General features: G+C 57.1%; 1 protein-coding gene across 4 annotated transcripts in view; it reads right to left on the bottom strand.

Annotated features, from left to right (window-relative positions):
• PARVB (parvin beta) overlaps positions 1-23,512 on the bottom strand; it is a 105,154-nt gene that overhangs the window by 45,146 nt on the left and 36,496 nt on the right. For all 4 annotated transcript variants that reach the window (XM_043562852.1, XM_043562854.1, XM_043562853.1 and 1 more), the window contains exons 2-3: positions 8,816-8,905; positions 5,680-5,750 (exon numbers count right to left, since the gene is read on the bottom strand). In XM_043562852.1, coding sequence (XP_043418787.1) covers positions 5,680-5,750; positions 8,816-8,905 — 161 coding nt within the window. The remainder of the gene's footprint in view (positions 1-5,679; positions 5,751-8,815; positions 8,906-23,512) is intronic.

Below are 23,512 nucleotides of genomic sequence, written 5' to 3'. Positions count from 1 at the left end.
AAGGGATGAAAAGCATGTTCTCCACAACAGGCCAACGGGGGTCGACTCTGGGGAGCGAAAGCAGTCCAGCACCCAAGTTCATCACCGGCCCCGGGGAGACTCAACCTCCGCCTGGACGCCAACCACAAAGTACCCCGTCCTACTTCCCGGCTGGTCCCTCTCTCCGTCCTCTGCTTCACAAAAGGCTTTTTACAGAGAACGCCCGTTATTATTTTTCGGACGTACTCATCTGCAAGCCCCAAATCCTGCAGGCAAATGTCTAGGACACAAATTAATGATGCCCGTGGCAGAGCGCTCTGTGCACGTCCGCTTTACGAGCTTGCCTTAAGCAGAATAAAAAAATTACCGTGTCTCCAGTTCCTCCTGAATGATAATCAGGATCTGCGGCCTGTCTCCCCCAAAGCTATGACAGTTATGTTTTAATCACTTCCAAACAGGCTCATCGCTGCTTAATCCACTGAGGCGGGCTTTCCTGCGACGGGCGGGGAGGCCACCGGGAGCTGGGTGCAGGGCCAGGACGCATCACAGGGGGCGTCTCCGAGCGGCTCTGGCTCTCACGGCACCGCCTTCCGCCCAGACCGTTGATATGCAGCTGTGTTCTTCACGGGGACAAAGGGAGGAAGGAAACAGAACTCAAGAAGCAGCAAGAGTCTCGTCCGAGAAGCCGGGAAATGAGATGTGAAATCTGCTCACGGGGAGGAAAACAGCCAGCTCGCCTCAGACCGGCGTGGCTTCCCGGGGGGCAGGCCTTTCTCTGGCCGTCTGTTCCAGGAGAGCATGACAGCTGCCGTGCTCCCTCTTTCGAGGATCATTCAAAACACAAAGCGTCTCGTCTATAAGCTGCAATCTTCCCGGGCCACGCAAGCCGTTCGCCCCGTTAAGCAGTTCGGGGAGCTTCCGGAAGGTGCTAGAGAAAATTACTGCGGCGCAAAGCACCAGCAGAGAGCCGCGGGAGGTCTGTCGGGCTCCTGAACCCACGGAAGGCTCGTGCCCGCTCCCCGATTCCCACCGCAGGCCCACCCATTCTGCTCCCATGCCCGCACCGCCCGGGACGTGCTCACGTTCCAGCACCTGCCACACGGCGATAACGGAGCCTCCGTCACGGTCACGACGCCACGTTTCCCGCTTTAACCCGGGCCGGGATGTGAATGGAGGAGGCCAGACTCCAAGCCCACCTTTGCCCCTTAACACTGCATTATGCACAACAGATGCTCAAAGAGAATTTCTGAACGAACGGCCTCGTCCTTATGAGCTGGCTTAGCCCGAGCCGGGCTTGTCTTTTATAAGGAAGCAGAGGGCAGCTCACAGTATCTTAAACGGTGACACTTCCGCGGCAGCAGGTTGGCGGGGCTAAGTCCACAGAGGGAGACAGGACAGGGGTCAAGACAAGAGGTGAAAAAGACCAGATGACGGAGAACGGAGAAAGGAAAGGAGAGGGCTGACCATACTTCCGCTGAAGGGTCCCTCGGGTGCCCAGACTGGGACGTGGCCAGCGGACCTCACCCCAGACCCGTTCAGGCCTGCGCGTGGTCCACACTCCCCACCAAAAACCCCGGTTCTGAGCCAAATCCCTGAAAAGAACCATAGGCAGGTGCCCTTTGCCGAGGCCTCCTCAGACATGATCGACCAGAGGCTTGGACCAGGCGAGTCCCCGGTGCAGAAAGGGGGTCTGGAAAGCAGCAAGAATCACGAAGGTCAAGGGCATGGAGGCGTTCCATTGGGACCACCAAGACCGGCCGTCCACACTCCCGGTTCCCAGGGTGTACTCCGGGGACCCCCCCCCCCCGTGTCAGCGTCCAATCCACAAGCGCCCCCGCCCCCCGCCCCGTGCTCCCAGAGCCCCCTTCCCGAGATTCAGACCCTGCAGGGCTGGGAGGGGGCAAGGAGACGTGGGTCGTCCCGAAGCCGCACGTCCTCGGCAGTGGTGCCGACGCAAAACCACACGTTGGTGCCCCCCCTCCCCGCCCCCGTCGGTTCACTCCTCGTCCTGCAAGTGCGGATCAGCATCGCTGTGTGCAGGCACACGCCCAGGCCCTGGGGACCCAGCGGAAGACAGGCCAGACCAAAAGCCAGGTGCCAGGCCACAGGAAGCGGAGGGGAGGGGACCAGGCAGGGCAAGGAGGTGCGAAGTGCCCCGGGGGAAGGGAGGGGGCTGGAGGAGGGAGTGGCAGGAGGCAGTGGAAAAGCGGAGAAAGGTACTCCACGCGGGGGGCCAGGAGCGCCCAGACAGGTGCGCCCAGACAGGGCTGGCCTGCGCCTCAGGCCCCCGGGGCATCCTGCCAGACGGCGTGCCTGGGGCGGGAGCCTGGGCTGCCAGAAGGGACCCACGTGGCCCAGGATGGGGGCTCTGGGTCACCCTCCGTCCATCGGGGCGGAAGGGCTGGGGGCAGCCGGCCGCGAGGGCAGTCGGTTCCGCCCACGGGGTGGTGCTCCCCTAAACACTCCGGACCACGAGGCTTGGGAGCTTCCCTGGCGGGCAGCGCTCGAAGAACACGGTCATATCGCCGCCAGTAAGTGACGCTGTCCTCGATGCCGCCAGAAGGCAAGTGGACGGTGCCCTCCTGGGCCTGCCCTGAGCTCCTCCCCCCTCGGCGGGTTTTAACCTGCGTCCTTCCACCGTGACGAGGCACGGCTGAGAGCACGGCAGCACTCCGTGAGCTGTGCGAGTCTTTCTGGGGTCAAACCTCCATGTCGCCTTGGGGACCCCAAACTTGTTAACTGGCGTCAGAAGCGAGGGCGGGCTCGGGGGACCGGCGGCTCTAACCTCACACCCGGGTGGGCACGTGCTCGGCAGCAAAGAGGCCGGGGGCTCGAGCACGGGGAGCAAAGAGGGAAGCTGGGAGGCGACGCGGCCCAGGCTGCTGGCCCCCGAGGGCAGGCCACGGTCCCGGCCTCCAGCCCCAGGAGAGGACGGCAGGTGACCCTCCCGGCTCACCCCTCACTGGACACGCACGCTGCTCCCAGGAGAAGCGGGTGCTGACGCAAGCGAACCCCGACTCAGGGACACGCGCGGGCCCCGCACGCAGCACCCCACACGCGACTCTGGTCAAAAAGGCTGTGGTTACCGGGGCGCCTGGGGGGGGGCTCAGTCGGTTGGGCATCCGACTTCGGCTCAGGTTTGCGAGTTCGAGCCCCAAGTCAGGCTCCGTGCGGGCAGCACGGAGCCTGCTTCAGATCCTGTGTCCCCCTCTCTCTGCCCCTACCCCACTTGCTCTCTGACTCTCTCAAAATAAATAAACTTTAAAAAAAAAAAGGGGGGGGCCGCAGTTAGTGAGAACGAACACTTCGCGTCGGCCCCTCCACACTCCACCACGGCAGCTGATGTCTCGCCGATGCCCACCCAGTGCCACCGTCCCGCTTGCCGTGTTAACGCTTATTTTGGAAAACGCTTGAGGAAGTAAAAAGTACGCCCCCAAGCCTGCCTCGAGATGCCGCCTGCAGCCCGAAAGCAGGCGGAACCTTCCGGAAATGGCCCATCTCTTGGCACGTGTGCTCCAAGCTGGCGGGACGGCCACATCGAAGCGTCTCGCAGCTGGCCCTTCCAGGAACTGACAGAGTGACCCAGGGGGACTAGGGAACGAACCGGGAGCTGTAGCCAGGAGGAGGCACCTTGGGGAAGGGAGGTGACGTGGTCTGGTGACGAGGTTTCCTACGGCTGCTCTAACAAATGACCTCCACGGTACCCGCGTATTATCCCCTTCCAGCCCTAGAGGTCAGAAGTCCAGAATCAGCTCCACGGGGCTAAGCTCAAGGTGGTGGGAGGGCCAGCTCCTTCGGGAGGCTCCAGGGGAGAATCCGTTTCCTCGCCTTCACCGGCTCCCAGACGACGCCTGCACTCCTTGGCACACGGCTCCTTCCTGCGCCTTCCAAGCCCACAATGCAGCACCCGCTTTCCTGTCATCAGGTTGTATCTACACCCATGGTCGAATCTCCCCCTCTTCTAAGGACCCTTGTGCCGGGACTGGGCCCACCCGGGCATCCCAGGGTCCTCTCTCAAACCAAGACCCCCGCGTTACGTCTGCAGACCCCCTTTGGCCCAGAAAGAGCGCCCGGGGCCAAGCTCGCTGCTGCTCCCTTGCCGGCAGGGGGGCGCAACCCCAGACCAGCAAGAGCGACCAGAAGGGAGGCGAGGCAGGGGCACCACGGAGCTGGCCACGGCTTTGGAACAACACCCAGTCGATGCTCGGCCACGCCACGCGGCCGATCTCCTGTGGAGATTCGCAGCTTAATTCACAGTTAGTGAAGGCGCACCTCACTAACACACACGGTAAGCTGGCGGTGGGGGGGGGGGGGCGGGGTGCCTCTCCTCTCTGTCCCCGTGTCAAAGGGAGGAGGGCACCGGCTCCCCTGGGGGTGCTTCAAGCTGTGAACTCTCAAGCTTTGCTCACATGTCAGAGAAGGAGAAAGCCCAGTGGTGGTTAATACTAAGCGTCAGCAGGACTGAGCCGTGGGCAGCCGAAGGTCTGATTCAACATTCCTTCTGGCTGCGTCTGTCCTTCCGTCCTTCCGTGAGGGTGTTTCCAGAAGAGATTAGCATTTGAATTGGAGGACCCAGCAAAGCACAGGAGCCTCCCCATTGCAGAGGGGACCTCCCGCGACCCACAGGAGGGCCCGAATGGCGCGAAAAGGTGGAGGAAGGCTGGAATCGTCCTCTTCTGCACATCGACCCCTGTCCTCAGTTCTCCTGGCTCGCTGGCCTTGAACGACAGCACCCGCTTTCCTGGGTCTCCGGCTGCAGACGGCAGAGCGTGGGACTTTAATCGTGTGAGCCGATTTGTCACAATAAACGTCCCAGAGATACACAGGCAGGCGGACAGACAGAGAGACGGGTGGATCCGTTCTGTTGGTTCCGTTTCTCCGGAGAAGCCGAACCCTTTCCACTACCTCGACATCCCCCGTAATAACGTCTTGGGGGGCTGAAAGAGAGGGTCACTCTTCTCACCAATTCTCTCGTGTGGGATGGGAGAAAAAAATTCTTCAAAAAATAAACGAGGCCATTTAAGTTGTTAAGAATCCACATTTGGGGGTGGGTCCTAAAACGGACATCGTCAAGGTCAGTTTTTAAAAGGACACAATTTGCCAAGGTGTTCTTTATTCTGCGTCAGCCCCCGTGAGAACACGGCCGTGTAGCAGGCACCTCGGGTCCGACGGCGGAGGCTGAGGTGGAGAAACGTGTTTGAGGGGCGCTTTTAATAGACTGTGTCTGTGGCCCGGCCGTGCACGGTGTTTTCAGCGCCTTGGGGGGGTCACCCGAGCCGACCTCGAGCTGCAGAAGAGAAACCTTTTCCACGGCCGCCCAGGCAGCCCGGAGCCGGGTTTCCCGGGGCGGGGAGCACGCTGTCAGCGCCCCGAGCCTTTGCTCAAAGTCAGAAGGATTGCCTTTTGAAGCCCTGTTGTGGTTTAGATCAGAGCAGTCAAAACCACAGTCCACACGAGGACACACACAAATGCCACAAATACGGCCTCACCGCTGAGCCAGAGCTCAGAAAATCAGGCGGGGGACGCAGAAGGCACCGCCGTGGCTCGGAAGCAGTCCCGGGCCCCCCCCCACCCTGCCATCACTGCCTCCCTGGCCCCGGGGAACATCTTTTGGGCTCAGCCCCTCACCCTCCGCCCCCCCCCCCCCCCCGATGCAGCCCCGCAGCACGAATGGAACGTGCTAACCGAGACGCTCCTTACCTTGACCAGCTCCTTGAATTTGGGGTCATCCTTGGACGTGGGGTCGATCATTGTGCGTTCCTCATTCTCCTCTGCCGGGGAAAAGAGTCACGGTCAGCACCAGTGGGCGTGCGGGGGCACGGGGACGGCCGGCTCCCCTCGCACAAAGTGGGGCAGACGGACTGAGAGCAGAGAGCCACTGGCCCCGCACGGTGCCACATCAAGTCACACGAGCCGGAGCGGGCAGCCGACTTCTGGAAGGTGGATGGGCCCGGCCCCTTCCTGAACGGGAAGCAGGAAGCCGCCCCTGGCTGGGGACGTAGGGAGAGGACGGCACGCACACGGCCCGAATCGGATCTGTGGGAAGAGCTCCCCGCAGCCACTGTTAATAAATACGTATACTGGGGTGCCTGGGTGGCACATTCGGTTAAGCGTCCGACTTCAGCCAGGTCACGATCTCGCGGTCCGTGAGTTCGAGCCCCGCGTCGGGCTCTGGGCTGACGGCTCAGAGCCTGGAGCCTGTTTCCGATTCTGTGTCTCCCTCTCTCTCTGCCCCTCCCCCGTTCATGCTCTGTCTCTCTCTGTCCCAAAAATAAATAAACGTTGAAAAAAAAAATTTTTAAATAAATAAATAAATAAATAAATAAATAAATAAATAAATACGTATACTGAGAAAGCTCACCACTACGTAAAACAGTACGGACCAAAAAATTAGGAAAAAATAGCAAAAATAAGTGTGGGTGACAGTGGGCGAGGTTTCACAATAAAACGTGTTCATCCCTGTTCTGTTTATTTGTCACTTGTTTTCGCTCCATGTTCAGGCCTTGATCCAAGGACGCTGGGGCCCAGCAAGCTGCCCCTGAGGGACTCATGTGACAATAAGGAAGATCCACGGGGGCCAGACACAAACCAGAACAAAACCGACCAGGGCCCGGAAGGAGAGGGGGTGTGGGAGGCACGGCTGACTGCGTGCGGGGGAAGCGGAGAGGGAGGCCTCGGGGCCTGGGCAGGGGTGGGCCCGCAGGACACACAGGTGACAATGACCAGGCTCCTGGGGCCCAGTCCGTGCCGGAGGGGACGAAAGGGCTTTGAGTGGAACTGGCTTCACAGCAGGAAATTTTAAAACGTGACAAAGTGGAGAACTATTTTTGGAGTCGTGCAGATCTGATGCTTGAGAGGGATGTTCCAGGTGACATACGGGGGACCACACAGGGGTCCCTTGTGATGTCCCTGCTAGGGCCCTCAGCGGCCTCCTGGTACTCCTGGGACCAAGGCCAGACCCTTCCACGTGGCCTCCAAGGCCCTCTGCAGCCTGGCTTCCCCAGCTGTCCCAGGCACTCTCCACTCCAGCCCTCCCAGCTTTCCCCTGCCCCTCAGCAAGCCTCACCACTGCCTGCCGCAGGGCCTTGGTACATGCCGCTGTCCCTCTGACACCCTCTCCCCCCACTCCACAACCCCTCTGGCCTTCAGATCTCAGTTCCAGGTGCTAACAAGGTCAGTCCTTATCGAGGTCACCCAAGCTTCAGGGACGAGTACAATGTTACGAAGCCAACTGAAGGGTACCAACTCCTTTGCCCAAGAGCAGCTATTTATAAAGATGGCAAAACAGGAGGGTTAGGGCCCAGGCAAAGGCAAGTTCAAGGCATTATCAACAAAACAACAGCCTGACAGATGTTTCCAATTAACCTTCTAGCCCTCCTGTTGGTTTAAAGCAGGGTTCTCAACAGGACTGACAGTCCCTCCACCACCCCAGGGGGGCGATAGCAATGTCTGGAGACGTTTTTGGTCGTCCCAGCTGGTGGCATCTAGCGGGCAGAGGTCAGGGATGCTCAAACCCACAACGCACAGGACAGGGCCCCACAGTAAAGAATGACCCAGTGCCAAATGTCCACAGTGCCGAGGTGAAGAACCCTGTTCTGCGTCAGGCTAATTTCCGGACCCACCAGCTAGTCCCCGCGTTCCCCTTGGAAAGGGTCACCCGGGAGCATCTGCCTGGACAGCAACTTCAGCCTGGCTGAAGACAGCCAAAAGCAGGACAGCGAGGGGTTACACTCTTCCAAGAAGAGAGAGGGGCCACAGTGGACCCCAGCAGGATCTCAGGGGGCTCGTCCAGCACTGGGCTTCAAGCCAGGCTGAACCCGTGTCTGCATTTCTCCACAAGCTCCCGCTGGCCTGCCCCTGTCGTGGAAACCACGAGGGAGGGACCGCCCAGGACTTCCCTTTGAACCAGGGTTTGGAAATACACGGAATGTTCCACAACGGCCTCTCAGATTGATCAGATCCCAAAACGCGCGTTGAGAAAAACACGTCGCCTGTCGCCTCCTCAAGTGCCGGCTGTGACGTGGCCCCAAGGAGGTGGGTGCAGGGGCCTTGCCACTCGCTGGGTCCTCCCTAGCAAGCCCGTGGCTTTGGGATAGCTCTGGCTCGCGCACAGATGGGGGTGTACTAATTACGTTTCTTCCTTTGTATATTCGCTAATGCTGTGACACCTCGGGGCCTGTGGACCTAGAGATACTACTGCCCCTTCCCGGGCTGGCCAGTTCCTAAGATGGCAAACAAGGCCCCCGTGACTGCCTTTTCTGGGCAAACCAACCAACCGGGAGCCCAGCCCCAGCCACCTCTTTGACTGGGTTCTCACACCCCCTGCCCACATGTCCCTAATCACCCGGGGGCAGCTACAGACCTCTCCAGAGAGCCTCTAGAGCCCACGGAGATGATCAACTCGCCGAGCCAAACCTGCCTACCCTGCCCCACCCAGCCCTTCCCGCAAGGAGAGAAAGGCCCCGCTCTCCCCTCCTGCCTCCCAGCCACCCCTGGCAGGAACCCCCCCCCCCCCTGCCGGGAACTGTGCGTGTAACAGGCCATCGTTTTAGGGGTGGTCAGCCCCTGATCTGTGGGCGTTGTACCTAAATACTAACAAAGCTCACACCTGAAATCAGAGAGGCGGAAACTTTCAGAGGAAGATGTAGTTTTTCCTACGGCCTTTTCTAAACGTGACCTTGAGCCAGGAGCCCCGACTCTCAAACGCCAGCTGGGATGATGTGAGATCCGCAGACCACGCCGACCGACGGTGCCCCTCGTCAGCCTCACCAACCCCGGGCACACGCCGCGGAAGGCCAGCCCGCTCACGACAGGGGGCCGGCAGGACCCGCCTTACCTAGCACAGTGTCTTCGGGGTGGACGTCCACCGAGGCAGGGGACATCGGCGAGTCGATGGCATGTCTGCCTTCTTCCTGTAGGTCACTCACTGTGGAGCAGGAAGAGAGAGGAAAACAAGGGTTGGTGAGAACAGAATTCCGTGGCCTCGCACGTTGGCAGCAGAAACAGGGAGGAATCAACTCCTGTTTTCCAAGCCTTTAGCAAACATTCCTAAATGGCCTGCTGCCCAGAAAGAGTCCGAGGGAAAATGCTCCGAGCCGAGAATACATCCCCCGGCTCTTCCCTCTCGCCAAGGACTTCTCGGGCCCGCCAAGCCCTGCCAGTCTTGTTTTCGCTGCTCTTTGGAACACATGAGTAAGACACGGAAGCTTCTGGATGCTTCCAGACCCTCCCACGGCTGCTGAGATGGACAAAGCTGGAATATCACAGCGACGGGGCCTACAAAGGCGGGCGCCCCTCTGCTCCCGGCAGAGCTGTGTCCTCAGCCGCGGAATCTGGGGGTGCAGGCCCCTCCCAGCACGTGCACACACAAGTCCGGAATTTAAAGCAACGCTGTTGTTGACGGCCAGGTTCAAGGGGACAGAAAGCTGACAAGCAGGTAATGGCCAGGGTTGTGGTGTTAGAGCACACAATAGGATCCAACAAACCAGACCACAGGCTCGGAGCTGGAGGCACCATGACCTCGGGTCTAGATAGCACCAGCCTGTGTCTGTGTGTGTGAGTGTGTGTGTGTGCGTGTGTGTGTGCGCGTGCGTGCATGTGCTGGGTAGAGGGCACACTTTACAGTCACAGGGCTCGGATCCTAGAGGATCCTTCGCTCCCCACACTAGAGGCCCTCCAGGAGAATGCCTGGAGTCACATCCACCATGGAGGACCCCCAGGACTAACACCCCTGCCCTTGTCACACTATGTTTCCTCTGGCGCCCGGCTGCTCCTGGGACTCCAGCCTCCAGACGCAAGATCCGATTCAATGGGTGGGGCCTGGGCACCTGCTGCTTTGACAGCCCTGCTTAAGGACACTGGGCAACCGTCCCCATCACACGCCACAGACCGGCCTCTCCATCGGTCACCGGTTTGCCCAGGTCTTCTCTTCCGAGAAACGTTCTCACGCGTTCTCTCTCAATACCCCAGTCGCTGTGAACCAACCACACGTCCGATCCTGGGCATGTGAAGAGTAGCATGGGGACAGGGCCTGACGGCTTTGGGGCAGGCGGGTGGGGGGGATCCCCCCAACTTTGCTAGTGTTGTGACCCCAGGCAAGACCCAGTGACCCCTCTGAGCCTCCTTCCCCAAAATGTCAGGGCCCCTGGAAGGATGAAATGATGAACACCAGGTCTCCAGCCCAGAGCCAGGCACACAGCGGGCTCCACGGACAGCCGACCCTCCGCCCCGCACAAGGACAAAAGCAGTGGGGCCCCAGGTCGCCTGCTTCTAACATCGGTGAAGGGCCTGAGGCGAGGCTTTTTACGCGGTCAACTTTCGCATTCCCATGTTCCACAGCAGCACGATTCACAAAAGGTGGCCAACAACACAGGTGCCCGGCAAGGGGTGACAGAATGAAGCAGAATGTGATGTACCCACACGATGGAATGCTGTGCACCCGGAAAAAGGGAGGAGATTCTGGGGCGCCTGGGGGGCTCAGCCGGTCAAGCACCGGACTCGGTTTCAGCTCAAGTCACGATCTCACAGTTTGGGGAGTTCGAGCCCCACGTCAGGCTGTGTGCTGACAATACAGAGCCTGCTTGGGATTCTCTCTCTCTCTGCCCCTCCCCTGCTCACATCTCTCTCAAATAAATAAACTTAAAAAAAAAAAAAAGGAAGGGGGCGTCTGGGTGGCTCAGTCAGTTGAGCAGTGGACTTCGGCTCAGGTCACGACTTCACGATTCATGGGTTCGAGCCCCGCGTCGGGCTCTGTGCTGACAGATCGGAACCTGGAGCCTGCTTCGGATCCTGTGTCTCCCTCTCTCTCTCTGCCCCTCCCCCGCTCACACTCTGTCTCTGTCTCAAAAGTAAATTTGAAAAAAAATTTTTTTAAAGTTTTAAAAACAGGACGGGAATTCTAACACCAGCTACCACATGGGTGAACCTGGAGGGCGTCAGCTCCTTGAAACACTCACAACAGGACCAACACTGTACGATTCTGCTCACACAGTGAGGGACCCGGAGTCGTCACGTCCAGAGACCTGAAGTGGAATGGTGGGGGGAGGGGGAGGAGGGGGGGAGGGGGAGTCCCCTTAAGAGGGACCGAGTTTCAGTTCCTGACGAGAAGCAGCTTCAGGAGATGGGAGGGTGGTGACTGCACAACAACACTGTGAATGGAATGAACGCCATTGAAAAAGCACACTTAAAAAGGGTTAAAAAGGGTTAAAATGATCAATTTCATGTTATGTATGTTTTACCACAAAAAAAGTAGAGAAAAGAAACAGAAAACAAAAGAAAAGGAAAGAAAAAAAAAAGAAAAGAGAAAAGAAAAAGAGAAAAGAGAAAAGAAAAGAAAAGAAAAAAAGAGAAAAGAAAAGAGAAAAGAAAGAGAAAAAAAAGAAAAGAGAAAAGAAAAAAGAAAAGAAAAAAGGAAAGAAAAAGAAAAGAAAGAGAAAAGAAAAAAGGAACAAAAGAGAAAAAAGAAAAAAAAGAAAAGAAAAGAAAAGAAAAGAAAAGAAAAGAAAAAAAGAAAAGAGAAAAGAAAAAGAGAAAAGAAAAAAGAAAAGAAAAGGAAAGAAAGAGAAAAGAGAAAAGAAAGAGAAAAAAAAAGAAAAGAGAAAAAAGAAAAGAAAAAAAGGAAAGAAAAAGAAAAGAGAAAAGAAAAGAAAAGAAAAAAAGAGAAAAGAAAAGAGAAAAGAAAGAGAAAAAAAAGAAAAGAGAAAAGAAAAAAGGAAAGAAAAAGAAAAGAAAGAGAAAAGAAAAAAGGAACAAAAGAGAAAAAAGAAAAAAAAGAAAAGAAAAGAAAAGAAAAGAAAAGAAAAAGAAAAGAGAAAAGAAAAAGAGAAAAGAAAAAAGAAAAGAAAAGGAAAGAAAGAGAAAAGAGAAAAGAAAGAGAAAAAAAGAAAAGAGAAAAAAGAAAAGAAAAAAAGGAAAGAAAAAGAAAAGAAAGAGAAAAGAAAAAAGGAACAAAAGAGAAAAAAGAAAAAAAAGAAAAGGAAAGAAAAAGAAAAGAAAAAAAAGGAAAGGAAAAGAAAAGAAAAGAGAAGAAAAAAGGAAAGGAAAAGCGAATGCTTTGCCAACAACATCCGGTCTGGAGGTCGGCCCGGCGGTCGGCCCCTCGCACGCACACAACCTAATCCGACCCCCACAGGGCGCATCCTAGGAACTGGCCCCACGCACAGCCGTCTTTTCATCCCCAAGCCCTCAGCCTGACTCCGTGCAAGATCCAGACAAATGTCACCACCCTGACGCGTAAAGGATGCTCAGGTGGGTTTCTGAGAAGTCCCCACCCCCACTCTCCCAGCAATACTCTGAAGACGACGCCCACCGGTGGCCCAGGCCAGCCGAGAAAACAGCCGCCCAGTTTCAGCAATTGTTTCTTACTATGTAACGAGTTACAAAAGCCATTTTAACCAGCCCATCGTTGTTCAAAGGCAGAAAAAGGAAAGAGGAAAAGAGATCTTTCAGAGGAAGTCCTCACGTATACACGAGGCGCATACTTGTGGGTGTATGCAGAGACCCTGAGCTCCTAAATCCCATTTCCCAGGCCGACATCACAGAAGGACCGAGGGGCCAAGGAGGTCCGCTGGGGTCCAGGCCGCCCGAGACGTGGTTATGCTCACAGCCCAGGAGAGCAAAAGGCTTTGGACTCATGTCAGTGGGGGGTGGCCCAGGTGGGCTTTGGGACACAGGTGCGCCACACAGGTGAGTCACGACAACGAGCCCGTGGAACCTCTAGGAAAGACGCCACACGGGTCGTCCGCCCACCGGGACACAGGACGCGAGCCAGAGCACGTGGACACAGAGATGATTCCAGAGGGCCCTGCCGCCTGGTCTCAAAGACACAGGGAGCAGGGCAAGAGAAAGGAGCCGCATTTTCAAAGCACAGAAACTGGGTCACATGAACACAGAGAAGTTTCCACCCCGCCCTTGAACATCAAAGATAACACTAAACAGGACCTGAGATTTCTCGACCTTAATAAACGAGAAACGCTCTCGCAGAACGACCCAGGCTCTGTCTGGCTCAAGGACTCACATTCCAAAGGCGTTTGTGCTCAGAGCCCGGCCGGCGGGGGGGGGGAACAGGACAGGGCCGGCGGTTATGAGCCCCGGGGCTGTGCCCACAGAGCTTGGCGTTGGAATCTCACTTTACCACACGCTCGGGCCCGTGGTCTGGAGTGGGTCCCTTTGTCTTGCTAAGCCTCAGTTTTCCCGTCTGTAATGTGGGAGCGGTGGCAGTACCCGCCTCGCAGGGGTTCTGAGGAATAAGCGAGATCATGAATGCTCAGCTCCGGGTTCACAGCACAAGCTCTGAGGCACTGAGGGAAAAGGGGAGGCATCCCAGGAAGAACCAGGGAGGGCTTCTTGTAGGAGGAAGCAATTGGGTGCAGCCTTGAACGATCAAGAATCTGGATCTTGATTCTGCAAAGCATACGGGTGACACATCAGAGCCGGGATTCTGGAAGCCCAACGTGGCAGCCACGTGGACCTGAGCCACGGCAGGGTTCCACAGACGCCTCTTCAGGACTCCGCTGCTCCTCACAGACGGGGTTCCCCAAGGGACACAGCCCCGTCACGGAGGACCTTTCTGTCTGAATCTGTTACCGTCCTCCGACGGTCAGTCTGACATTTGGAAGGAGGGGCTCTGCTTGAACCGCGGTGGCTCCTCCCCAAGGACCCTACTCTGCCAGCTTAGTGGCTTTCCACTGATCCCTGGAATGTTCTGGTTTCTAAAGTACTGGTCCATGTGCCAGAAAGTGGAACGCTTCAAAGATGCAAACTGCCAGCTGCCCTGAGTCACGGAGAAAGATCCGCTGGCCTGGGAGGGCCGGCGTCTGGGCTGTATAACAGGTGTGGACGTTCAAAGGGACGGGGGCTCCGTGTCACGAGGCTGGGGACTCACTGATTTCCTGAGTGTGCATCACTGTTTTGAGGTGAACGCCCTTGTCCACACCAAGCCTGACAGCCAACCAGGAGGAAATCGATGGCCAAGGTTCGCACGGCACCCAAGTTCAGCTTGCGGGGGTGACCGTGTGGCTGTGGGACAGGGGACACAGGGCTGGGGAGATGCCGGGAGCCTGGGGGACAGGATGAAGCCCGGGTCAGGAGACAGAGCCAAGCGGCCGCCCGTCGCTCGGCCTGGGGTGAGGGGCAGGCCGAGAGCAGTCACCAGTGTCACGAGCTTTCAAAAAGGCTCGAAATTCAGGGTTTAGTGTGGAATCTCCCAACTTACAAACGTGTGCAAATCATTCCAGTTCTGTTGGCCAACCAGGGGTCACCGGTTTGCGACCTCAGGTGGCAGTGAACGGATTATCCACATTCTTACTGTCCGTGGGATGTGGACTGAGGGCCGCTAACATTTCCTGAGCACCTACTATGGGCCAGGCACCTTCCATGCCACCCATTCATCTCATCTCCTAACAAGTGCGGGAGGGAGTGGCCGGGTCCTGGCTGAGCCCCAGTCTCCTCGCTGTGAACGCACCTGACATACACCCCCCGCCCCCCCCCCCCCCGTGAGCCCCAGAGTCAGGACCAAACCTGGTCTTGCACCTCCCTACGCCCAGCTAAGTCCTCCCCACCTTCAAGCCTCAGCTTATTGGCAACCTCCTCCAGGAAGCCCTCCTGGGTGTTCCCTTCCCACCCCGGGCTCCCCTCTGCCTAGCTCACATCACACGGCCCTAGAACTCTCTCTTTCCTGGACCATACGCCCCCATCCACACCAGTGCTAACTCGGCCCGTGCACACAACAGGCCTTCGCATTTGGGTAACAACACAACAGAAGCCTCCTGTCGCTTTCGGATCCCGGCTCGGCCGCCACCGAGCTGATCCTGGGCAGGCACGCAGGAAGTACTCCATAAACGCTCGCCTTTTAGCATCTGTTGAATCGATGCACGAAGGCATGATTCCAAAGCCCCGTTCCCTTTCCATCACCCCACCCAAGGACTGGGCAAGGCTTAAAAAAAACCAAAAAGACAAAAAAAAACCCCACCTCTCCTGCTTGGAATTAGGAGCACATAAAACGGAGGAACGACAATTGAAAACCACAACCTCAACACTTGAAAGCACATCTCATAAAAAGCCTGCTACTCACACCCCAGGCCAAATGCAAAGGCTTCATCTTTGGTTTTTTTTTTTTTTAATCTTTTCCTTCGTATGGGTTTCATTTATTTATTTATACCCAGGCTCTTTCCCAGAAAAAAAAAAAAAAAATGCTTTTAGGCACCTTGTTGTTTTCCCCTTTGACATGACTGCAAAAGCCCGACTCTGAGAGCTGCTGGCTCACGGAGGAAGGTCACGGTCAGGGAGGCAGAGGTCTGAATGCACAGAGGCTTCTCGGCTTCTCGCTCCGTGAGGGGCGCCGGGGCAGGAAGGGGGACCACAGCACAAGGCCTGCCACGACGGGGTGCAGGGAGCCCACTGGGGGCTCACTTGCTTCGCGGAGGATCCAGAGGCCTCACGGCGGGGGGGGGGGGGGGGGGGTGAGCCATGGCCTCTGGAGCTCAAGAGTGACAACTCCATTTTCTGCCATTTTTCTAAGGGTGTCATTTCCACGATGCTTTGCCTCCTAGGGAGACTTTTTACGCCGTTATGTACACGTCCTGATGTTGGTGCCGAACACATCAGGGGGAGAATTTTCAGCAGCCCCGTGTGGACCAGCTCAAAGAGAAAACTCCAACAAAAACAGCGTGCGGGCCACCCGATCCCCGTCTACAGGAGGAACTTGAAACCGGAAGGAAAGCTTACCGGCCCGGGTCCAAACACACCCACTTGCAGTCACAGCCGGTCCTCAAAGGAACTGAGCGTCCTCGGAGTTGCCAGGAAAAGTGAGGGAGGGTAGGGACGTGTCCTCCCCCCCACCAAAGGTGGGACAAGGGCAGTCGGGGGGACGGTAACCTCCCTGTGCTTTAGGAGACCCAACAATGAGGCTTTCCAGGCCCCTGCCAAATAGTGAGGGCTTCCGGGGAGTTTTCCGGCTTCTGTCCTCGCTCAGGGGGGTCGTTTCTCTGCAGAAGTTATACTTTATCAGAATAATTATGGGCGCCTGGGTGGCTGAGTCACTGAAGCGTCCAAGGCTCAGGTCACGATCTCACGGTTTGTGAGTTCGAGCCCTGTGAGTCAGGAGTCGGGTCTCCTGTTCTCTCTGCCCCTCCCTTACTCGCATGCATGTGCACACGTTCTCTCCCTCTCCCTCCCTCTCAAAATAAACTTAAAAAAAAAATTTTTTTTTTAAGAGAATAACTAAATGCATCAGCCTTGAAGACCTTAACACAGTGGTTCTTCCAGACAATAAATCAAATTGTACTTCATGTGAAGATCTCACAGCTCAGTTAAAACAGGGCCCAACTCAGCGGGTTAAGCATCCGACTTCGGCTACGTCATCATCTCACGGTTCCCGAGTTCAAGCCCCGTGTCGGGCTCTGGGTGGGCAGCTCGGAGCCTGGATCCCGCTTCGGATTCTGTGCCTCCCTCTCTCTCTGCTCCTCCCCTGCCCGCACTCTGTTTCTGTCTCTCAAAAGTAAACATTCATAAATAAATACATACATACATACATAAAAACAGGGCCCAAGGAAGATCTAAGCAAGAACACGCTCCACGGCTGGGGGAGGGGAAGCCATGAACAGCCCTCCATGACACCTCTGGATTCCGTGTTCAGAGCGAGCCACGGATCACAACTCCAAGGGGTGAGTTACTCCCGGTGGATCACGCTCGCGAAGGCCTTGAAACGGGAGGCCCAGTCCTTCCCAGGAGGTTAGGGGGTCCGGGCTGAATCTCCACCACCCCCGGAATTAACAGCAGATGGAGGGCAGTGTTCGGCCCAGGGTCAGAGTCTGTGGGAGCGGACAGTCCCCCGGGGGGCAGCTGTCCTTCCTGACCTGGACGTGGGACAGGAGTGAAATTACTTCCAGCGACCTGATCCAGTAGTGCAACGTAAAACAGCCTCTCGACCTTTTTTTTTTAAATTTTTTAATGTTTTATTTATTGTTGAGACAGAGAGAGACAGAGCGCAAGTGGGGGAGGAGCAGAGAGAGAGGGAGACACAGAATCCGAAGCAGCTCCAGGCTCCGAGCCGTCAGCCCAGAGCCCGACGCGGGGCTCAAACCCACGAACCGCGAGATCGTGACCCGAGCCGAAGTCGGACGCTCAACCGACTGAGCCACCCAGGCGCCCCTGAGCCTCTCAACCTTTAAAGTGGCAGATCCGGCTTGTTCTTCCTGAGGAATGACATCTGGCCTCGTCGCGAGCACGCCGGCCCACCGTCACGAGCTCCGTATATTTGTGTGTGTTTAACTCGCGGTCACTTCTCGGCGGAGGATGAGTGCCTGAACCGCACGGACACCACCCCAGCAACAAAAAAGTACCGTGACGGTTACCCAAACCACACGGGTCGCTCGGTCTGACATCTGATTTATGGGGTTTCGCTCTGCCGGGGCACACGCTTCTACCCCGGCTCTCGACGTTTACAGGCGAAAATAAATGTGCGAGCATTTCAAGAAAGCGAAATCCACAGGCGGTCAGCAGGCGTTACTGACCTCACATCAAGAGCTCGCGGCTAAAGATCTGTCCTGTTGGGGCAGCAGCAAGCAAGCCTCGGGCCGGGTCCTACAGCCTACTGATCTAGCCAACACCCATCGAGGGTCACCTACGTTGTCGCCGCTTGGCCGGGCACTAAGGGGAGAACGAGACGGAGACTGTCCTCACTGTGCCGATCGTGGCGAGCCGGCAGGAGACGGAGGGGAAGGATGTGTCCTAGCCCCTGGCATCCAACGGCCTGGCCCAGCACCTAGCAGAGAAAGCACTAATGGGATGAATGTAGGTATACATATACATATACATATACATATACATATACATATACATATACATATACATATACATATACATATATATGTGTGTGTGTGTGTGTGTGTGTATGTATGTATGTATTTTTTTTTTAAGTAGGCTCCATGCCCCACGCAGGGCTCAAACTCACAACCCTGAGATCAAGACCTGAGCTGAGATCAAGAGTTGGGACGCAGGGGCGCCTGGGTGGCGCAGTCGGTTAGGCGTCCGACTTCAGCCAGGTCACGATCTTGCGGCCCCGGAGTTCGAGCCCCGCGTCGGGCTCTGGGCTGATGGCTCAGAGCCTGGAGCCTGTTTCCGATTCTGTGTCTCCCTCTCTCTGCCCCTCCCCCGTTCATGCTCTGTCTCTCTCTGTCCCAAAAATAAATAAAACGTTGAAAAAAAAAAAAATTTAAAAAAGAGTTGGGACGTTTAACCAACTGAGCCACCCAGGTGCCCAATGTATAATTAATTAAGTTCAATATGCATCATGGTGTTGAATTATAAAAAGCAGGTGTCAGGGGCGTCCGGGTGGCTCAGTCCATTCAGCGTCCGACTTTGGCTCAGGTCACGATCTCACGGTTCGTGGGTTCGAGCCCCGCGTCGGGCTCTGCGCTGACAGCTCAGAGCCTGGAGCCTGCTGCGGATTCTGGGTCTCCCCCTCTCTGGCCCTCCCCTGCTCATGCTCTCTCTCTCTCGCTCTCTCTCTCTCTCTCAAAAATAAATACACATTAAAAAATAAATAAAAAACAGGTTTCAAGACAATCCGGCGTGATATTTATGCAAACAGCACAATCAGAAACTCAAAGCGATATATTCCTAGGTGTATGCATCTAAACTCATAGAGAAGAGAAGGAAAGGCCCCGGTCCCCAATGACAAGGACAGTGTTAAACCTCTGGGAGCGGGGAGGGCAGAGGAAAGGAGGAGACGGGGAAGGCTTGGCCATGGCCGTATTCCTACGTTCTTGTGAAGTAAAGTTATTAGGACATCGTGGTAGGAGGAAGTGCCCCCGGCCCCAAAGCTCACGACAGCCAATGCCGCAGGGGAGGGGGCCCTGCCGCAGCCGAGCCTGTCCCGGGGTGCTCACCTCTGAGGCCAGGAAGGGCCGAGGCGCAGAACTCGCCTTGCCAGGCGGCCCTGCGGGAAGAGAGCTCTGTCTGCAGCAGACCCCCCACCCCCACCCCGAGGAAGTCCCAGAGGGCCACACGCCTGGGCCTTCACGTGTGGGCAAGAGAGAAGCCGTAAGTTTGGGGGTGAAGAAATAGGTCGCTGTCATCACCCACAGGCTCAGAGGCATATCTTCTGCTGGATGCAAGAGGCATCTACACGGCTCAGCACCTTGGAATCCCCTGTCCTCGGCGCCGTTTTAAGACCCTGTGCTGCTCCTCTGTGCTTTGACGGAAAAGATCATTCCACGCCTTCTGTCTCCAGTGACACCGGGGAAATGCACGCCGCCTGGATCAGCCTGGGAAGGGCGTGGGAGGGGGGCTCAGGGGCCACATCCTGGGGAACCCAGCAGGGGGCACCTGCAGAGGGACACCAGCCCTAGGAAGACATCACCCCTGTTGTCACCGCTGGGATGCCAATCGTCCCCCCCCCCCCGTCATCAGCCAGAGCCTGCCCTGGGGCCTTGGCTAACCACTCACCCCCGAAGCACTAAACTTGGGATCCCCCTGGGCTCACAGGCTGATCCGGCAGGTCTGGGCGGGGTCCGAGGCTCAGCGTCAGTAACCATCACCCCAGGGTGACGCTGCTGATGCCGGGCCGAGAGCAGCAAGAACTTAGAAGACACGAGCACACCCCACCAGCCCCCCGAAATCCAAACTGGTGAGTGACTTCTGTGTCCCTTTCAGAGATGAAGACAGGGGCCACGTTTCAGCAACTTTCTACCTGGCCAGCGCCTGCCCCAGGTGACTGCCTCCCCAGGAAGGAAGGAGATTTACTGAGCACATCTTCCCCGAGCTATCAGGCCAGGCTCCCACCGGGGACGAGGTCTCTAAAAGAGCGAGCCACCTCCGAGCTGGCGCAGCTGGTTAGGGAAGGGTCCGAGCACCCGAGGCCTGCAAGGCCCCAAACCACAACATCTCCCAGCTTCTAGCGGGGTCGGAGGGAAGCACAGACCGTTTCCCGCCTGCGGGAGGGGGAACCCAGAATTTCATTCCTTCTCCAAATCCCTGTTCTCGATTTTGAGCCAGATGCAGAACTGCCTGTCCCCACGGCGATTATCTTGCCACCCCGGCTTCTCCCGAGACCCTCTTTTCCAAAGGGCTGGCGCCCACACCATCGGGCTGGGGTTCCCCCAGCAGCACCGCCCCAGCCTCGGGGGACACAGCACGCAATCTGGAGGGACAGAGAAATCAGAAGAGGGAACCCCACAGCACAGCCCTGACCACAAGAAGCCACCGCAAATGATAACCTCCATCTGGAGCCGTGGGTGACTGAAGGTGGAAAGTTCCCGACACACATATACACGCAAAGGGCACAGAGAGGAACCGAGACGCTAGGCAGGACCCTCCTCAGACCCTGCATCCTGTGTCCGGTCCTAGGGGCAGCCGGTGGGGAGAGGGGAGGAACCCGTCACCAGGAGGGCCACTCGACCTCCCGCGGGTCCCGCCTCAGCCTCTCCGCTTCTGCAGGTGACCATCCTGGACTCTGCTGTTTCTTCTCTCCAGCGCCCGGTCGCCCTTCTCCTGGTCAAACAGAGCCCAGCATCTACCCACCGTTCTCGGGACTTACAATCCAGGTGGGGATCTGCCTCCAACCCCAGGTGGAGCCAATGGGTACGCTATTCTCCCCAAAACACAGTTATCGAGGCAGGAACGTGCTTGGCCTGATCAGGGTCAGCGGCCCCAGGGAGACCATGCTGGGAATGCAGAACGAGACGGGCACTTTCTCCCAACGGCCTCGATCCGGCAAGGATGCACGTGGGAGCGGTACTATCATCCTACCCCCCCAGCCGACCCTGGAAATGAAGACAGGGTCAACGGAACGGAGGGAACAGTTCAGCAACACCATCTGTGTGCTGGATCAAGCCTTACCTGAGGCCAGCCACAGGCAGCTCTTTCTGTCAAACGCAACGGGGGATTCTGTTTTGTTCCTGTTCCACTTTGGGTGGAGTTTCCTGCCATTTGCAAACTGAGTCCCGTCTGAAGCAGCAGTCCTCCCGGCACGCAAAGCTAACCATGGTGTAATCCACACCACGGCTCCCACCGGCTCCGGGGTAAAACCCAAACCCCCCAAACACGTGATGAGCGAACCCGACCTGCTTCCATCCGGCTAACTCCAACTACAGCCCCCGGATTTGTGAGGACAGCGTTCCGTTTGCACTCAGGCCCTAGACAGAGTTAGGGCTCCTCCGGTTCCCAAGCCCCTTGCACGCGACAACTACAATCTTTTACCCCCTGTCACGTGGCTGTGGGGTGTGTCCGCCTCCCTGCACCCTGCCCCCCCCTCCCCCAGGGCTGTAGAGGCGCCAGGTGCTGGTCCGGACCACGACCTCGTATCTTGCACAAAGCCTGACACGAAGCGTGCGATAAATATTTAGGGAAGGAATGAACGACTACGTGTTTACGCAGACAAAACGGAGCGGAGAATTTTGGTGAGAGGCACAAAGTCAGAAGAGCAGGGAACAGAGTGTTCTTGCAAAACATTCCACCTCCAGCCACTTAATTGGGTGGAAAAAGAGAGTTTCCATTAAGGCTTACATTAGCCTGGCAGTCGTGGGTCACCAAGGACCCAATTACTGTGATGTGGCTGTGCGGAGGGCGAGGACCCGGGAGGGAGGATTCTGCTCTGCAATTAGGGACGTATTGGGACAAGCCACCTCTGGAGCAGACCTCGGCCGCCAGCGGGTGCACGCCGACCAGCCACCTGCTGCAGGCACCCGGAGCAGAGACCGGCAAGAACAAAGCTGTCCGCCCGTCTCCGGGAAAGCAGGCCTTCTGAATACCAAAAGTTGCTTCAGTATAAATATTAAAAAAAAAAAAAAAAAAGCCTGGAGCTCAGAGGCTGATGTCAAACAGAGAACTTCCCGACCCAGATCAGGCCTTTTCTTCCCCTTCGCCCTGGCTGATCAGAAAAACGCCAGGACCACAGAAAAACCAATTGTCTGTGGGAAGCAGGCGGGAAGAAAGACTTCCAGGTGAACGTGAAATGTCCGCTTCACCACATAAACCACCTGGCGAGCAGAAACCGGGACACGGGAGGGGTCTGGGCTGCTGGCTCACGAAGGGCGACTGATCCTTTAGGGGCGAGTCGACGTGCCGGCTGCTCAGGCGGGGAGCAAGTGGGTCAGCTCATTCAAGCTCCCGGATGCCCCAGGGAGACTCTTCGGGGGCCGGATACTGTGGCGGGACGAGCGTGAGGCCGGGGCGTCCGCTCTAGTCTCTGCGGGTCTCGGGTTCCTGGTCCCTCCCTTCCGGTCCAGCTCCCACAGGTTCTCAAGACTGTGTCCCGTGAACACAGCCCATCAGGTCACTCCTGTGCCCACAGACCGTCCCCATCCTCCACTGCCTCCCTGCACAAAGACCAAATCCCTCCCCGTGGCACCCTACCCCCAGCCGCCACTGAAGAGCTCGGGGCCGGGCACGGGCGCCCCAGGACCTTTGCACAGGCTGTGCCTCCTCCAGCAGCACCACAGCCTGCAGCTGAACCAGCCCAACACGCCGTGCGCTCTTACAGTTCGCTGCCAACCTCCATTCTTCCAGGGCCCTGCGCCCTCCTCCGAAGCCCCCCGGGCCCAGGGTGGGTGCTGGGACGGGCAGAACAGAGAGCACAGAGGCTCTGCAGGTGCATCACAGAATGACCTTGGGCACAAGCTTCATCTCCTTCCGTCTTTTACTGTCTTTCCCCCGCAGAGGGATAATAACCAGACGCGACCGTGAGGTTGTCGTGACAACTAATTTAACAAGAAACAGCAGAGCGGGAAGTGTTGGCTCTCCCCTTCGGTCCCGCCATCAGCATCTGTGCTGGGTGACAGGGAGGGCCCAGCGTCATGGAGAGTCACCCACCTGACAGGTTCACCCGGGGGGCCAGGCACCATGAAAGTCTGCAGGGTCTGGCCATGAGCTCACTCACAGCCCCGGTGCTCCCGGAGGCTACGACCTAGGGGGTGTGTGCACGTCTCACCGCCGGATGACAGAGTCCCGGAGGCAGAGGCCGGCCTCCCTCACCCCTGCGTCCCCAGGGGTCGGCCCCGCGTGGAGACGACCCCACGAAGGTACGCTCACCTGATGGGACCGAGTCGAACCGAATCCCGACAGCCTCAGGCATCTGTGAGTATCGAGGGGTGGGACGGCCTCATTAACTGCATGTTCAGATGACAAGAGGCCACGAACCCCCACGTCACCCACTCCCAAAGAGTCCAGACGTGGAAACATCCACTTCACTGCAAACCAGGCATGATCGGATCTCAAAGATCCTTAATTTACTGCACAGGCATCACCGCGAACATCTTTATACGGTGGCCGAGCATTTAAAACAGACGCTAATCAGGCTGAATTGTAACAGAACCTCGACTCTACATAAAACACCACGATGGCGGCTGGACGGTGCCAGCAACACGGTGTGACCCCCCCTCCCCCCCCCCCCCCGCCACGCCAATTCTGAAGTCCAAGGTGCCGCCCAAAGTCTGCCAGCAGGGAGCCAAGGCCAGCTACCGTGAATGGTGACCGGCGACCAGGACAAGGAAGTCAGAGCCCACGGGAGGCTCAGAAGCATGTCTCCAGTGACTCA

This window comes from Prionailurus bengalensis, chromosome B4 (genome assembly GCF_016509475.1).
Source record: "Prionailurus bengalensis isolate Pbe53 chromosome B4, Fcat_Pben_1.1_paternal_pri, whole genome shotgun sequence".
Classification (NCBI taxonomy): Eukaryota; Metazoa; Chordata; class Mammalia; order Carnivora; family Felidae; genus Prionailurus; species Prionailurus bengalensis.
This window is presented reverse-complemented; position numbering and strand designations above follow the sequence as displayed.